The sequence below is a fragment of the Paramacrobiotus metropolitanus genome, unplaced genomic scaffold (assembly GCF_019649055.1).
Source record: "Paramacrobiotus metropolitanus isolate TYO unplaced genomic scaffold, Prichtersi_v1.0 Parri_scaffold0000096, whole genome shotgun sequence".
Lineage (NCBI taxonomy): Eukaryota > Metazoa > Tardigrada > Eutardigrada > Parachela > Macrobiotidae > Paramacrobiotus > Paramacrobiotus metropolitanus.
Window position 1 is genome coordinate 533,763 of NW_026570316.1, and position 18,154 is coordinate 551,916.

The 18,154-nt window shown below is 41.0% G+C and overlaps 2 protein-coding genes across 2 annotated transcripts; one reads left to right on the top strand and one right to left on the bottom strand.

Moving 5' to 3' along the window:
* Positions 1 to 305: 305 nt before the first annotated feature.
* Positions 306 to 1,886, bottom strand: LOC129596829 (uncharacterized). Its single transcript, XM_055494203.1, has 2 exons — positions 1,138 to 1,886; positions 306 to 799 (listed from the first exon to the last, which is right to left on the bottom strand). The coding sequence occupies exons 1-2, from the start codon at positions 1,727 to 1,729 to the stop codon at positions 306 to 308; spliced, it is 1,086 nt and encodes a 361-aa protein (XP_055350178.1). The 5' UTR covers positions 1,730 to 1,886.
* A 6,987-nt stretch (positions 1,887 to 8,873) lies between these two features.
* Positions 8,874 to 17,914, top strand: LOC129596790 (lissencephaly-1 homolog). Its single transcript, XM_055494139.1, is given in 11 exon segments — positions 8,874 to 9,179; positions 10,946 to 11,024; positions 11,192 to 11,269; positions 11,912 to 12,118; positions 13,075 to 13,171; positions 14,070 to 14,341; positions 15,538 to 15,567; positions 15,569 to 15,670; positions 16,111 to 16,209; positions 16,838 to 16,994; positions 17,481 to 17,914. Coding segments are annotated over 11 exon segments (1,224 nt in total). The 5' UTR covers positions 8,874 to 9,150; the 3' UTR covers positions 17,555 to 17,914.
* Positions 17,915 to 18,154: the final 240 nt, after the last annotated feature.

Sequence of the window (18,154 nt, forward strand, 5' to 3'; positions counted from 1 at the left end):
TAATCAAAGTTCGCTTCCACGACGAACTATATTTGAAGAGTCAAACCATAAATTGCTACAAAATTGTATTTCATACCGCATGAAGCTTTACAGCACTCGAGTTTAGTGTCCGCATGTGCAGATATCCTGATGGAGTAATTCACTAATTCCAAGAACGACCAAGCTTGTTGCAACATAACGAATGCAAAGATTGTTCAAATTAAGGATTTTTATTACAGTTGCGACACTTTGACAAAAGAAGCCAGTAGCCGTATACTGACACCCGCTGCGTCATTAAATTCTTTTTCAGCACATAATGCATCACTCTACCGTAAGTATTTGACGTAAGTGTAATGCAGCCGCGTCGACTGCATCCTCATCATGAAACTGAACGGTAGCTCCAGGAAAAACAGCGCCGCCAACACATACCAGCACCTCTGAAAAAAGAAGGGCTTCTCGGATGTCGTGGATACCAGCACGGCCGGCTTGGATCCGACTATATCAAAGACTTCCTCCAGAGTGTAGTGTTTGTCCCGCCATTTGTTCTCCTTGATGAATGCTTTTCGCTGCTGCTCGAAGGCCGATGTCGTCCAGCTATCCGCCAAGACGTAGCGCTTGAAAAACTTGATGCGGGTCATCTTGTAGACGCCAATGTTGTCCAGCTGCCGGTCACTGGAGAAATCCTCCCAGTGCGTGAACCGAAAAGCCCTGGTTCCTTTCCAGATGGTCTCGTCGGTGTAAGTCTCGATTGTTCCTCCCATTATCCGAGTGCGTTGTACTTTTTGATTGCATTTCATGTGCCACACAATCGAAGGAACACCTGCAAGAAAACCGCGCTGTTATTCTGCTTTTAAGCTGCGTATCAATTTTCATGGACTTGTTAGAAAAAATCCGGTTTTTCAGTAGTTCAGTGTTGTCGCTGGAAAGTAGTTTGTGTAACGGATATATGCTAACCGTAAAACATGCCAAAACTCCTAACCTTTATTTATATACATAATAACTCTTAGCAAAATATCATTTGTCTCGATTCCGTCAGGGCGTTAACGTTACAATGAAAAGAATTTCAATGTTGAAACTGAAAGGATCTGCTTAAAGACACATCACCGGCAGTTTTTTAAACTTATCCACGAGTAGATTATGAAAGTGTTTTCGCCGTACCGGCTCGGACACGCTCCATGTGTTTGTTCAGTTCGGCTACGCTGATAACATTCGTAAGGAACGCCATATTAGAATTGCCCACAAACACGTCTACCAGGTAGAACATGTAAAATACCGCGAACATCACACTTCCGACAGTTAACTTCCATTCTTGGTCATCTTCCAATAAATAAAAGAGCATCAAGGACAGGCCGGTGAGGCTGCCCACAACCAGGCAGAGGCGCCAGTACGTCGCACCCTTGCTGAACATTTCGCTGCAAACCGTTCTCATGTCCTGCCATGCGCGCGCATCCTCAGGATGGCTGGCAAAAGGACGTTCGTTGTGGATGATATCATCGTACAAGGGCGGCAGTGGTCGCAGTACCGTGTCGGGCCATCCGTCGTGGTCATGGATTGAGTCGTCGAGCATTGGCGAACTGGGGACCGGTGTTTCTGGGAGAATTTCCTGGTAGGACGGAGGTAGGTCGGGGTGGCTGCGTGAAGATGGTTTTGGTATGTGTGGCGAGACGCTTCTGACATCCCTGTGGTCTTCGTGATATTGGACACCAACCCTACTGGGGACGGGGCAAATCGGCCAATCGGATCCGGACATCGGGGCTGTGATGTAAAAGAGAGATCGCAAATGCAGCGTTTATGCGCTGTACTCCAAAATAAATAGAGTAGATCCACTGCGGCGAACTTCCGGTGGCGATAAAATGAAAAATCATGATGAAAACCGCAGGTTTAGTTTGGTAGAGTGGCTAGCGCTATACGATATGCGGCAGGACTGCCCCACCAGGCTGCTGCTGCTGTCTGCACTTAAACAGGAACAATATTTGATCAATAATCCCATGGTTTGCACTTCGCAGAGATGCTCACATGGTATGCAACGTCGAACTATGTGTACCGGTAGGATTGGATGTCAGTGATGTGCGCAGCTAAATGTCCACTGTTTAAGCACCGGGGTGAACTAACCTGGTTATGATATAAAGCAGACGCAGTTGACTGATTGAAAGGCAGCATTATACTCGTATCTGTAAAATGTTTAAGTCACGCTGAGGACAGCCTGGTTTTCGGGCCGGAACACGGGCTGCATTAGTTTCCGACCGCAGCGTACTGTACGCTATACCGTACACCTTCCTGGTTGTGCGTCAGTACGCCGAAATATCTAGTCCAACATAAAGCAGATTTGACGAATGGCAGTTACGATCGGTTTACGCACAACAACCAAGCTTAAGCACACTTTGCGTGTAAAGCAGAATGTAAGTTCAGAGTCAAACTCGTTAGATCATATCATAATAATATGTACACATATTGTTCGTGATAAAGATTGTACGGCGTAGTAGAAAAAACTTGGATAACTGAAGAATAGAGAGCCATATCTTCGCCAATGTCTCGATATACCTAGGGGCTCATAGCCCTTCCGAATATACTCGTACATATTTGACATAAGTGTAATTCACGCGCACCAACTTTGTTCTCATCATGAAACTGAACGGCAGTCCTGGCAGCAGGAACACCGCCACGACATGCCAGCGTTTCTGGGAAAAATGGCTTCTCGGATATGGTTGACACCAGTGCGGTTGGTTCGAATCCGTCTATATTGGATGTTTCGTCCAGTATGTAGTTCTTATCCGGCCATTTGCTTTCCGCTATAAACACCGCACGTTGCTGCGTACAGACAGCTTCTGTCACTATGTCAGCAGCTAAGATCAAGCCTTCGGAAAACTTGATGCGTGTCATCTTGTAGTACATAATTGAAGGACCACCTGGGAGAACAGGTGCTTCTTCAATCCTGTAACACATGTCGATAATCTTTCTATTGCAACAATTCGGTCACGGTACGGAACGACGAGGCTTGTCGGCAAAACATGATGACGATTTTGAGGTATTAAATGTGCTGGAAGTACAAGTGCAATATGTACGACTGCTCTAAAAATGTAATATTCTATATTACCGGTATGTGGTGCAATCCATTTCGCAGAAACTTCAAACTTCAAAGCCAGCACAGTTTATCCAGCATTCAGTGCTTGCGCTTTAGGTAACAATCTAATATTGCTGATTTTTTACTGGTTCATCCCATTCTCATAAATTTGGGGCATATCAGCCACCAGTGTCGCATAATGCATTCACATTTTTATTTCGCGATATCTTTCTCCAAACGTCTAGTTAAGGCGAAGTATGCTTTTCGGGGTACTCCGTAGCAATTTTTGGAAAAAATAACAATGAAAGAGTAGCAGTTTAGCTACAGAATGATGTATGGGAAATGGCTGTCAGCGCTTCGGAGTACTCCAAAATCACACTCCGCCTTAAGGTTGATTGGCTTACAGTAGTACACATACATACAAAATGTAATCAATAAAGTTTGAATTTTGTACTCGCATTGGGAAACAGAAGCGCCTGTATTCAATTTGTTAAACAACTTGTGAACTACACAGTCATCATTATTGTTCGAGACCGTTTTCATCGTTTTCGGAATGTTGACCTCAGAGTTTCCGCTCTTACTAGGCACAAAAACTGACAGTTTTCGAACCCGCAGACTGCGGAATCCCTCGCGGTGCGTCTTTTTGTAAAAGTGACTATTCATTCGCACCAGTGACAATGTGTAATATGGTATCTGCAATTTTACAATTTAATGACTGCAATGTGCAACTTTACGATTTAGCATGGGTATAATATTACACAAATACGAGGCATACGCGGGATGAAGCGTTCCGTGTATGCTTGCGCAGAGCGTGCACTGATGCGTACTGTTGCAACCTAACTTAGGAGATGAGACAACATTCTGGAAGAGGAAATTAGTGACTGTCGTAAATTGTCGTAATTGTAGGAAACTTCCTGCGTCTTTCTGCTACTGCCGTCGGAAGTAGGACCTCGTGTTTACATGTGCTAACCGTCGCGCTCGGAAGCGTGCTGAATAGCTGTATGATATTGTTCGTGATCAATGGCCGAGTCTGTGTGCCGGGTTACACTCGGGTGTTTCTCCTGTTGATCATCGGATGACAAACCATCATTGCGGTCATGGATGTCATTGGTAACTAGCCATGACCTTTGTAATTTTTTATTGGTACACGCATGCAGTGTGGAGTCTGTGGACATTAATACTTAGGATTAACATTTAGGCTGGCATGACATGTCAACCACCCAGCTGTACTCTGTATTTCGAATTTCACCCGTTCAACTTGACGCAGCAGCACTTTGCGCTGTACAGCGCTATTTACGGTGCCGTCAAAGGCATCATCATGCCCTGCGTCGGTACCTGACAACTTCCGAAACCATAACCGGAACCACTGCGACCTTGTCGGCAGTACTTGCTGCATCTGCTGTTCTATGGATTAGCAACGAATAGTGGGTCTATCTACAATGCAGCTGCTGTTGGATGTTTGAAGTACGATTACGCAAAGGTCAAGATTACGCAAAGGTTACGCCTTATAGTACTTATTATATGAATCATATAATATGATACGAATTAATATTTAATACTTGAAAAATTTATCTGGGATTCGTCTCCATCAAGCCGGTGGCGATCAGTCTGGTGGACCGCGATGAAATCGGGAAGCTGATGTCCATTGCGCCCTTCATCGGTGCCACCATCTTCACCAACATCTTCACGCACACCAACGAATGGTGGCCCGGCTTCTGCTTCGCCCAGCTGAGGCATGCGTCGCCCGTGGTTTTTGTTATAACGCGGGGCCGTATGGGCGCCACGCGTATCCTCGACAGCGAAACAGCGGTGAACCCGGATGAGGCTTTATTGCCGAATCTAATGCGCACCGTGGCGCAGCAAACACCAGACTAACCAGGAAGGATTCTGCAGCCAGTGCAACTGTGCTGCAGATCCGTCAAAACAGCGCAGCAATGTGCGGGGTGGAAATCCCCAGAAACAGCGAATAGCTACTCAGGAGGGCAGAGCGTCCCTCCGTTACATTGTTTTTTTTTTGCATTAGTTTACCTGGTGCAGCGCCATCAAGCTGCCAGATCTGCCAGAGATACCGGGAAACAACTGTTAGCAGTGAAAGTTTTTCTCTAGATAGCATTAAGAATTAACAAGGAGCGATAAGAACCTCTTTGTTGGTTTTACGACGGTTGCTGTCGCTCCTGTCGCGTCTTACAATATGCATCACCGTATGCATAGGAATATCCATACCAGTGAATTTAAATCAAAATATTATCCTAACGCAAGCTGTGAAGAATCTATGTATTTCTCTAAGTTCGTTCAAGTTTGCTTTTAAGAATTAATATCATTGTGTGTCAGCGTGTAAGAAGGTAAACCATCTACTGACCATTGTAACATCTGATTCCTCTACAGTATACTATAGCAAGAGTGTTATTAGATTCAAATAATTATGTTTTATTTGATTGGTCGGTGATAAAGCCGATAATGTGATCGGTAGCCTGTGGAATTTCTAGCTTCTTTGGAGATGAGAATGTGTTTACGGAAATCAGTCGGGCACGGTGCTGCTTCGCAGCCACCCGCACTTCTTCAGTTGCTAATAAACTTTCATGAGAAAGCTTTCTTCTTTCGTTCGTTCGATCGTTCGTTCGGAATGACCTTTCGTCTTCCTGATTCCTGTAATTCCCTAACTGTGTAACGTCTGCATCTTTGACCACCACTTTCGGTTATTGTGCGTCGTGGCGCGGCGTGTAGCCAATCCACTGTAAACGGAGGCTCATCATCAGCCTTCCGTTATAATACGAATATTGGTACACCTCCATAATTTATGTGAATCAACGCTATTCCACATTTGCCGATGAAAAGTAGTATACAGGCTTGATGCAGGCTACACGGCGTGTAATATTCTCAACAGCCTGATTTGCGACATACATATCTTTAACTGATGTAAACCCCAGTGAGAATTACCTTTTTTCACAAAAAGAGAGAATGAATGAAATTAGCGATCTGACAAAACACGGCAGTTAAGTCAAATTTTTAACGTCTTCCTCGCCACTGGTTCATATTAATTTTGGAACGTGTTTCGAATGGGTTGTATTTGTTAACGTAAAAATCCTTTACGTAAAATGGTCAAGCTGGAGTTACTGGAGTAGTAAAAACATTTCGATCCAGTGCAGTTTCGGAGGCATTATGGACCGCAAAAAATGTAGTACTGTACTCGTAGTATACAGTAGTCTGTAGCTTATGTAGTATAGTCTGTCATTCATAGATTATGATATTTAAATTTTGACATTTTTAATTTCGCAATTTCTTATTTATTCAGTTTAGCATTAATTTTTAGCTTGTCTTACTTTTTTAGCATTATACATATAGTATAGGATTTTATAACTAATTGAATAAGGTACGTCAAAAAAATACTGGATTCATAGCAAAAATTATAGTGAAATTTATTTTCAATCTTTTGTGGCATACCAACACATATATAGTGCAGCGGAAGCCAGCCGCAACGGTACAACTCGCCGATCAACAGTAGAAGTACAGTACAAACAAATAAACTGTTTAGCCAGCTAGCCAGAAATGACACTTGACATAGTAAACCATGATAGACAATCTGCAAAACGGATGCGGTTTTATCCCATGAGCCCAAAGGGCATGGCCAATCCGTATCCGGTGTTCTGACCGATGCCGCCCAATCCCACAGCGTTATTATAGCCGTAACCATATCCGGATGCTGTCAAAAATGCAAGCGATATGACTTTTCAGTTTTGTTAAAATTCGGGAATTGTTATACAGAAACCGATTCATGAGAAAATACAACGCTCATCATATTATTGAAAAATTAAAATATATTAAAAAATACTATTAAAATAGTACCGTGGCCGTTCATTTAACCAAAATTGTAGTAATACAGCTAAAATTTTATCAAGAAATGGCATTTAAATTTTTTGTTAACATTTTAACGGCGAATTAAGGTTTCCCAAGTGTACCAGGAGTTTACACTTACAAATTCCTTGGAGTTGACTCTGCAGACCGGCCAGTTGTCCACCGTAACCCAGTCCGGCGCCGACACCCAGCTGACGCCCTTGCCGCCCCATGTTACGTCCCTTCGACCTTAGTGAAGCCGCTGACACGCTTCCGCATACTACGATAAAAAAAGGCATTTCTTCAGAATCGCTTCGTAACAGCAATTATTATAAAGCCTAGCGTTGTACAGTACTTCATATTTCCATAACAAAAACAGTAACTAAAGTCTCGTCCAATGCTGTATTTAAAGCTGATTTCCATGTTCAGTAGAAACACACGCTAATTGAACTACCGGGTAATCTACATATAGGTCATTTTAGTTTGCTTAATAAATTTAAAAAGCCATAACGAATTATCATTTAAGAAGAAATAAAGGGTGGATTAAGAATTATATGGACTTACCGATTGTAACGAGAAATAAAGCCAAAACCATGAAAAACTTCATTTTGAGAAACGGTGGATGGTAACCACTTGCCGAATGAAACTGGCAACGAAAGGTCACACTGGCGAAGTTAGCTGCAAAAATTAACTGTAACTGCAACAAAATTCCATCCATATGCAGCATAACACTGCTTTTATATAGGCGGTCACTGGCTTGAAATGTCTAGCAAACAGGATCTGGCAAGCAGGAGCGGACAGCCGTTGTGAAAGTGGGGCAGTCGCAGGCGCATCCGTAATTCATTCACGTGACAATGCTGCCAGTGTCTGCCGAGGCCAAGTAAATTCCGGTTCTGCAGTTTGCGTCTACGTCGGCACCGTGCAGTTTATGTTTCGAATAGTTTCACCGGGAAAGTATTGTACGAGTGACCTTTACCTTTACATTTATCGATTGGGGAATGAGGCCATTATATCGAGCGAAATAACCGGAACACTGGTAAGATGCCACAGCATTCTTTTACCTGGACATCATCCCGATTGTGGAACCAGGCGGTTACCGGCAAAATGCATATAAAAACAACAGCAAAACCATTGAAATAACACGCCATGCAGCCGGGCAATCGTGTCTCGCCGGCTGGTGCGATGATATTACAATATAAGGCCTCTTAGCTGCGTATACACGCATATAATTGTTATGTATTTATTTAGGTAAATAATCATTGGCATTTCATTTTCTGACCTGGAGCTTAATGTCGTAATTTACAAAATTTTGTTTGAATCAGGTAGAAGATCGCACGTTGTGTTTGTGCTTGACCTGTGTGCGTGCATTAAAACGTGTAATATTTTGTAAATTTATCTATGTATATTTATATATCATGGTACATTCCGTAAAGTTAAATTTGTTGTATTATAACCATCCAGGCTGCACTTGCACGTTTTATAAGTGAACTAACTAACAGAAATATTTAGATTTACAAAAATATTTTGGAAATATTAAGTCTTATAAGTAATATTTTGTAAGTTTATTTATATGCGTACATTAAGGCCCATAAGTTTCTTAAATAGTCGTAGATATCCAAGCTGTCCTTGCACATTTTATATTATGTGAACAGCACGTTGATATTTTAACCGCACCACACTCGATATGTTCTATCGAATTTCTTTTATGGCGATTTATGTCATTGGTACAGCGTTATTAGTTTCATTCTTATTAAAAGTTAGGCGTCATGATAATGAATATGAAATTTTTTAATGCTGCACAACATTTTACTTCCAATTCCCCAAATACATACTGGATGTTGACATGTTTTGCTGTGACAAAGAGCAGCGGCGTAGCGAGGCAAGGGTGCCGCGAATCTCCTTGCAGGCTTGCCTAGCCTGTGAAGTGCCATGGGCCCCCAGCCCGCCACGGGCTCCGGTGGCCTTGACGCTACCGCAGAGTCGCAGACGGATGCGAGCGAGCGAGAGAGAGGCAGCGACAGAGACATGGAACAAGCGCATTTGGCAGCACACCGAGCGTGCCCCACTTGATCCTTGATACGAGTTGATTTCCTTATCGGATTCCCATCACCCTTTATTGTCCTTACCGCCATTGTATCGGATATCCTATCCTTGTTGTTTGTTCCCAAGGAGAATTTATGGGGAGCTGCAGGCTGCTCATACTGCATGACACTGCATCGCGTACACACCGATGCTGATTTTGCCTGGCGTGTGTGTGGCATCTTTGATGGGTTGGAATCATGCTTGCTCAAAAGCAGAGAGATGAACTGTAAGTTGTTCCCCGAGATTTTCGGGACTTGAATACATTTTTAAAAGGGGCAGGGGGTACGGATTTTTCGCGTTGTGAGCTGTGATCAATCGTTGAAGGAGTTCTCCAGATTTATCTTTTTTATTTTGATGGTAAATGAATCGCAGCTATTTATTTCCCTGTTTCCGGTTGACGTTTGATCAGTGTACTCGCAAACAGTGACACGTGCACATGCGCTAACGACATTCACGCAATTTTATTTTGGTTTCCCAGTTTTCTGTTTGCTAAAATCTCCACCCTGAATAATTTTGCCTCTTTTTGGAATTTTAGTTATTGATGAAAATTTTTGTTTACGATATGGTAACAGATTTCAAAGAGGCTTTTGAAACTGATGGGAAATTAGCGTGCGCAGTTGTAGTCTTTGAACGGCACTGTCTGGGTCCTTGAGCGTTTTATGATTTTACAGAAATATTTATTGCCTTCTGGCGTCAGCATAACTTACCGAATTTGTCACGGCAAACGCTTCTTTGTTGCTACCAATAAAAATTTCAGTTTTGAATAGTATTTTCTGCAAATGCACAGATGATATGGTTGCCAGTGGACGTTTCTGAAAATACTATTTTCGTGATGCTGTGTTTTGGAAAGTCTCTTTTGCTGAATTTCAAAAATTATAAATTATCTTTAATAATTTTGGTTTGTCTAACAAGTAAGTTTTAGTGTTTTTAGTTACCGCTTGCTTAAACAAACGGATAATCTTAAAATGATCTCGGAGAAAGATCCCATTTTTTCCCGGATTTTACATAAAATAATTCAGGCCGTTTTTGTTGGTTACGTCAGAGGAAGCTTTTTCAGGATTTAAATTTAATATAGAATCAATAATTAGGATTTCCTTATTTTACAATATTTTATACCATTTGAAAATGTAGGTTTTGGTTGGAACCTGTGTTGCTGTTTTTTATGGAATAGTTATTTTGTTATGGCCGTTTGTTTTGTGGAATAATTTCCCGATATCGACTTCTCTCAGTTTTTTTTTTGTTTTAAAAATTTCCAAGTAAATGAAAGAATTTTTGAGAATTTGTTGACGCAAAAGCGTCATGTATTTATTCCAAAGATTTCCAGCACAGGAATACAGAATTCCACAAAAGCAGTTTATGGGTAATCTTATTTGTGCTACCCCGTCAATCAGCGCTATAACACGGATGCTAGTGAAACGTAGTGTAAAGGCTTCGGTCGTCCGGCGGCATTACAATTACTCTTTAGTCTTTACGAATACCTTACTCAACCAAATAATTTCACATTTTAGCAGGCGAGGAGTATTAAGTTTTTCTCCTTTATTATTCTTTTTTTATTTGTTTTTTCTTTTTTTCATGTTGATAACTTTCGTCTGTTTATTATAAATGAGAACCAGCGAAACAATATAGCGTTCTGATTTTTCGAATTTATTGAATAATCACTAAATGTTCACTGCAAAAACTGTATAGTTTGCAGTTCCGCTCCGCTAATAATTTCCTTTTTATATGCGGCAAAACGCACAATGAATCTTTACACGAGATTCAGCGAAATGAAAACATAATAAGCCGTTTTGCGCATAAATACATTATTATCCCCAGTGTCGCCATATGTCGCCGGGCGCGATGCTTGTATGTTGGCCGACACGCGGGGCTGGGAATTGGATGATAGCATGATGATTCCCTTTTGATGAATTTGTTCTCCCCGTGGTAGATGGGTCGTAATCCCCTTATATGTGACTGCCTTATAGACTTATATATCCGTGTTGTTGTCGTTAGACATCACGCCATCGCCGACTATCTGAACAGCTGCGGTTATCAAGAAGCTCTGGAGGCCTTTCGCCGGGCCACTGATCTGGTAAGCGGAAGAGGCGAATTAGCATAGCGTCCGTTCTGGCTCGGCCTCTTGCCCGGATGATGAGGAGAAGCGGGAGAAGAGGGAGAGACAGAGCAGCGCGCGGGACGGGAGGAGAACAGATTGACACGTCGTCGCGCCGGCTAAGGATGTTTGTTTCGCTGTTGCAGGGTGATAGTGAGAGCGATCATAAGTATAATGGACTACTCGAGAAGAAATGGACCTCCATCGTCAGGCTGCAGAAGAAGGTTCGCTCCAGAAACTTTAATGAAACCATTCGTTTGACTCCCATGGATTATGATTTTCTTTGCATATTGCATTAACATTTGGTTTTCATATTTGGTTTTTGAAACATAATGTTCCCATTTTATTTTAAACCATTGGAATTTTTTCTTCCCACACAGAAAATTTATTTTATATATCGTGATGATTTCCCTTCTAAGAATAAGGATTTTATTGATTAGCAAATTTTTTCTTATTGGTTTTATCTTCGTCTGATTTTGTTGATTAGCAAATTTATTTTTTTCGGTGATTACTTTATGAAACTTTCTGTCTCTAAATTTACAAATGGCAGATGTTATTGGTCTGTTTGTGATCGGCTTCGATTAAAACGAAATTCGACTGAATTTGTATGCATAGAAGAAAATAGGCAGATGAACTGATGCCAGTATTCGGCAGTAAATTCGTAAGGAACATTTTAATGTAAAATTCCACAGTTGATTGTGGATCAGATGGAAATGTACAGGAATCTGACGCTAACTGAGTCTGACTTTTGTCAGTTATCGGCTTATCGATAATTTCAACAATGAATCACCGAAAAACGCTGAATCACGCGTTGATAATGGTTGTGTGGCATCACGGTTGTATGATTTGTCATGTTATTATTGCAGAACATGGAGCTGGAGAGTAAACTGCAGGAGTTAGAGCGGGAAGTGCGGCACGGTGCTCCCACGCGGGAGCAGCGCAAACCCGAGGACTGGGTGCCGCGCGGCCCCGAACTGCACTGCCTTACCGGACACCGGGCTTCCGTACTGCGGGTGATCTTCCATCCCAAATACAGTATCCTGGCCTCGGCCTCCGAGGATGCCACGATTAAGGTAATCACTCATATGTCTGCGCTGCGTTGTAACTTTATCAGTACAAAATATTCAGAATTATCAGGGACAGAAAAAATCTATGATATACAGCCGTGCGTTATTAATATTGAACGGTATGCTGACATTGTAGTGCAGTGCCTAAATTGCCCGTGAGGGGAATCTTTGAAACTGGCATGGATTGCTCGTATCTTTGAAAAACTTCTGCGAAAACTAGAATTTAAATATATTAACTTTTTTTTTGTAATATTTCGACTGGCAGTATTTTTTAGTTATAATAATATTTTAGTAGGAATAATCTTTTTAATATACTGTTTATAATAATATTTTGTAACAAAGTTTTTAGCAGTAGTAATGTAGTGGGAATATTTTTGGTAATATCTTTTAATAGAATTTTGTTGTCAGGATGCTCGACCTACATTTCATGGCTTTATTATGGTGCGTTTATAGAAGGAAATGATCGTCGAAGAATTAGCCGTTTTAATTGCGTCAAAAAATTTCCGAATCAGAATTTAACTATATTTTTTAAATGTTTATAATCTGCATTGAAATGGTGCCGTCTGTTTTTTTTTATAATCAGCGATTTCTGATTTTTTCCTCGCGTAAATCGTGGTTCTATCATGATTGATCTCGGCTAAGTAACCTAAACTCGATACTAGGTTTCCTTATTTGATTAATCCATCGCTGCGGCTTTTGTGATAAATGGCTGGAGAAAATCCGGTTGGCATTAATGTTGATTTAAGGCATTGGCCCATCTTTAAGTTTCTGTATGTGTGTATATATACGCATGAATGTGGCAGTGGAAAGTTGTTATGGCCGTGTAGTATGTGTATTTGATGAGGATAAACAACTTCGCGGGCGCTGAGAGCGCAGCGAAGAGTGTGTCTGCTGCAATAATAAATCAGCAGTGTGTCCAGTGTAATTTATTTGTTATGACGGGCTGTGTAACTGCGTTGCAGATATGGGATTATGAGTCGGGTGAGTATGAGCGGACACTCAAGGGCCATACGGACACTGTCCAGGACATCTCCTTCGACGCCACGGGCGACCGCCTCGGTATGTGCCGGTACCTGCAGTGTGTGTACTGGGGAGTTTCCTCTGCTGTTCAACATTTTAAATTGCACAGAAAGCGCTGCAGAAGAGACATTAAGTTAATTATTAATTGAAACGTGGTTGAAAATTAATTACGTGGTTGAATTAATTTTCTTGACGTGATGGTTCTTTCGGCAGTTAACGTGCAAAGTGTCTTGGATGCTTGATAAAATATCGATGCGGGATTCGTGTTCCGCATTTGCCAGTTATTATAGTAAATTTGTCTGCTAGTTCTAAATATATAAATTAAAAACAAATTTATCTGAAGTTTAAAGGATTTTTTTACACCGCAGCTGATTTCAAAATTTTTTTAATACGGTCTAAAATTTGCCTCGGCTCCTTGTGATGCCGGCTTTTAGAGACTTTATGACTGTCGGCGAAAGTGAGATAAAATAAGAACAACCAAATTAGAATTATTAGGGTTAAATAATTTTTTTAATTGTGGGACTGTGCCACTGTGGCACGTCCTTAAGATAATTACTTAGCTTTAGTTTGTATGCAGTTCAGCTGTAACCGAAATAAATAATTTTAGCCAGTATTTAATAAGTCTGTGATTTTAAAAAATTTTAAATTTTCCTTTTTTGTTATAAACTTTGAAAGAAATCCAAAGAGTTTGGAGTGCTAGTTGTGAACTCGTGGTTCAGATCCGATTTTCGAAGCTAACAAAAGTTTCTACCCTTGTACTACGTTTTCTACATTTGGAGATTGATAGTCCATCGCAGTAAAGTGGATTTTTGTCGTGTCCTCCTTCAGTGGAAACGTGCTGACTGCGAACAGATGATGAAAATCGTTGTTTTGCAAAAAACTTCACTTTACGGCGTAATATTTCGAACGTTCTTAGACGGGTTGGTGTGAATTGTAGCATCGTGCTCGGCGGATATGAGCATCAAGCTGTGGGACATGACGACGTACGCCTGCATCCGCACGCTGTACGGCCACGACCACAACGTCAGCTGTGTGGTGTTCATGCCCTCCGGCGACCATCTGATGTCGTCCTCCCGCGACAAGACCATCAAAATGTGGGAAGTGGCCAGCGGGCACTGCGTTAAGACCATCACCGGCCACGCCGACTGGGTGCGGAAGATCGCCCTGACGACGGACGGGAAGCTGGTGGCCAGCTGTTCTAACGATCAGGTACGTGGACCACTGGACAGTGGTTCCCGCATGGGCAAGGATGGGTTGGGTAGCGACGGTGGTGATACGATGAAACGTTTGTGCTGGATAAAAAGCCGAAATAAACGTCGAGATATCGTAGTGTACCGGCAATGTCGTACAATGGTACAGCTCATCGTATGGTTTAAAACCGGTTTTAGTACTAGTAAACAGTCTCTAGCGGAAAAATATCGGATTTTTCCAGAAATATTTTGTAGAAGAGAAATTTTTTGTAAGTAATTAAAACATACCGGTATTTCCGTTTTTGGCGGCGGGATTTGTTGTGTAACGGCCGAGATGGGATTCAGGTTGTACTTGTTAAAGAGACGAATGTGATGTCGTTTAGTCGTAGTGTAGTGGCAGTATATTGAGAGCTCGGTGTCATTTATGTTACCCATCGGACTTTGAAACAATTCAATACGAATATCTGGCGAAAGCCATCGCAGTTTTCGAAAAATGTTTTTTTAAGACTGAGAAACGGGAATTTTCGTTCAATAATTTTTAGGGGCATTCTGTTGGAAACATTTTGCTATTTGGGCGGCGGGCCGTGTTGTGTAACTACGCACGAGATACGGTGAATGCTATGCATGTTGAAGAATCGAAATAAATGTTGAGGTATCGTAGTGGACTGGCAGTGGTATTGTTGCCAATCTTCTTTCCGCGTCGCCGATAACTTGAAACGTTGTTGCAGCACTAAGTATAAAATTGTTTCGTACTTTTTTTTCTGTGAGTGCTTTCTTCTTTTCTTTACAAGTATGAATTCTTGAATTATGTGGTATTATTATAATGGTAAGTTCTGCCCAGAAAATTATTGGTCTGAATTGCGAGGCAACGTTGTGGTTAAATGGTGAGGCTTGTCTTCGAGAGTACGGCTTCTGCATCGCATCGTGCAGATTGATGTTTAGTTTAGTGACATGATACTAACATGTAGCGAAAAAAACGGAATTTGTTTTAAAAACTACGAAACTCCTAACAAACAAACTGTTAACGTATTAATTTTTTAGAAACTACGAAACTCATAATTCTAGAAAAATGAAATGCTTCTGAATAAAATAAAAAACTGATTTCGGAGTAAAATGAATTATTTCTGAATTATTCTGAGGGAGTTTTGTTCGCAGTCTCGGCGGTGGCAGAGAACAGACGTATTCTATTAAGTAACGTACCTGCGTTTTGTGTAGACGGTGCGGGTGTTTATGGTGGAGACGCGGGGAGTGTAAAGTGGAATTCCACGGACACGAGCACGTGGTGGAGTGTCTGGCCTGGGCGCCGCTCTCCTCATCGGCCCATATTCTGGAAGCGGCCGGAGCAGATGTAAGTTGGATATAGTAGTTGCTTTTTAAAGTTGGTTTTCTTTCTGTTCCGGATTGGTTTGTTTTATTCGGCTGCGATGGTTGTATCGCTTTAAAATTGTTTAAATTGTTTCCCGTAGCATATATGCAGCTTGTGCGTATCCGAATTGATTGTTTAATTTATAATGATTCGCGGTGATCGTATAGGTGATTTCTGAAAATTCTCATGATTTGCCAATATTTTTTAAATTAAATACTAAAATATTTGTTTTGTTTTGAGAGACAGTGTTTTGTCTGTATATTTTCGCAGAGCATCCGATTTTTATTGGTGGTAATTCTTATTTCTATGTGCCTTTTTATTTGTAAAATGTTTCTTCGCAGTGGATCATTGTAATATATGATCATCAGAGGGCGATTAGTGCCAGTTATAAACTGAAGTGTTTAATTGTTTCTGGTTGGCAGAATAAAGCGAGCAGAACGGGTCCTTTCCTCCTATCCGGTGGACGTGATAAAATGTTAAGGTTATGGGATGTCGGCGCGGGGACGTGTTTATTTGTTCTGGTAAGACGAAAATATACACATTAAAAAAAGGGGCATTCAAATTGCTTGAAAAATTAGCAAGCGTTGTTTGAAGCAGTAGTTATGTATATACACAGCAGTGGCTGACCGAGCCTGTTGGTCAGTCTAGCGGGCAGTGGGCAGCGATCGGGCCTGTCGGCGCAACTGAACTCATGTATGTATCACGGTTTAGTTGGTGCTGTCTGATGAGTGACGGTTTATTTAGTAATCACTAATACTGCCGAGTTACGTTACAGTATTTGACATTTTGACTGATATTTTATGTACGAGTATAAAGTAATTATTATCTGTGGAAATGCTGTACTTCGAAGTACAGTATGTATGTTGCAAAGTGTTTGGTATACACAACGGAGTTTCGTAGTGAAAAGGCATAAAATAATTGAATTCCGTAGGTTCTGTTGCTTTCGTAAGATCCGTACTGGTCAAAAATGTTTGGGATGTTGTTACAATTTATATTTAATGATGCGAAGTTTTTTTTATGATTTGGGGCGTGCGTCGAAGGGTTTCGTAGTGACCTTTTCCCCTATCGCTTTGTGATTTCTGTTGAATATCTTTGATGTGGATGTGCTGTTTAATTGAGTGACACGGTTTTTTTGTTTGTGTTCGACAGAGCGGCCACGATAACTGGGTGCGCGGCGTGGTATTCCATCCGTACGGGAAGTACATTGTCAGTGCGTCGGATGATAAAAGCATCAGAATCTGGGATATTAAAAACAAACGTTGCCATAAAACGCTGGATGCTCATGATCACTTTTGCACTACTGTTGGTAAGTAATACGGATTGCCTTGTTCCGTTTTACGTGACTGCTCGCTTTATTTCGGCATACGATGCGTATCTTGTATTTAACTGTTTATTGCCGTTACCTCACCGTAAAATTGTATTATTTCGCTATTTTTCGAAACTGTTGTACTTTGAAAACATGCGTTTCAAACCGCAATTTTTAATTCTGTATTTTGTTAGTTTTTATGATGTAAAGAAATAGAATCTGCGCAGTTAGAAAACAATTAAAAATCTTGAACAAGGCACTGCATAATTCTCCTGTAATTTTTAGTATCACAAAAACGATGGTGTTCAGTTGGAACTTTCACTTTGATTATTCTTTTTTGATAAGTTGAAAACTTGCGTAAGCGTAAATACATTTTTAATACATTGTTTAATAAGACAGAATTATGACAGAATGTATTTTCGGATTGTTTGATTTTGATTTAATTGGTTTCCGCTTAATTGGTGGTGTTTTTTTCTTTTCTTGCAGATTTTCATAGATCGAATCCGTACGTTATAACGGGGAGTGTGGATCAGTCAGTGAAGGTGTGGGAATGTCGTTGATGCGGATTTCAGGCGGTTGTCGGTTCGCTCTCGGGTGCCGTTTTAGAGTTTTTTTAGCAAAATGTTTGTGCGGTTGTTTTTTCTACTGAATTTACATGTGGTTTTTTTCTTCTTTTTTTTACAAAGGGAGCTTATCTGCTATATTTATTACTACTGTTATTTGCTGCGCGGCTGGCCAGTTGGTGTGTGCGTTCTGTTCTTAACTGCGAAAACCGGGAGATCCGGCGAATTTCTCCCGGGAAAGATTTCTTTCGTTTTTGTTCGGCACGTTGCAGTTGGTGACTGGTTTGTGTCAAATTCACACACTGAGAAGAGCTAGTTTATCTGGTTGTGGTTGAAATAAATTATTTGGTTTTCTCAAATTAATTGTTTGGTTTGACGCAAATAGGCAAATTAACAGCATTTTTAATTTTAGCCAGAACACACAGTATCTTATCTAATTGCATAAAAACAAATGACTTAAGAAGGCGCAGTGTTTTTTCACGCCGGCAGGATTTTTCCCTATAATTTTGGAAAAAGACAAATTTATTTTACCCAAGTAAAAAAAAATAAAGTAAATTCTACAACAGATTTACAAAGCATTCCTTTGCTATTAAATTG

What these genes read in the sequence shown, in the direction of transcription:
- LOC129596829 (XM_055494203.1), bottom strand. Translation starts at nt 1,729, where the DNA reads ATGTCCGGATCCGATTGGCCGATTTGCCCCGTCCCCAGTAGGGTTGGT. An exon ending in CATGGAGCGTGTCCGAGCCG is followed by an intron (nt 800 to 1,137) that starts GTACGGCGAAAA and finishes GTTTTCTTGCAG; the next exon opens with GTGTTCCTTCGATTGTGTGG.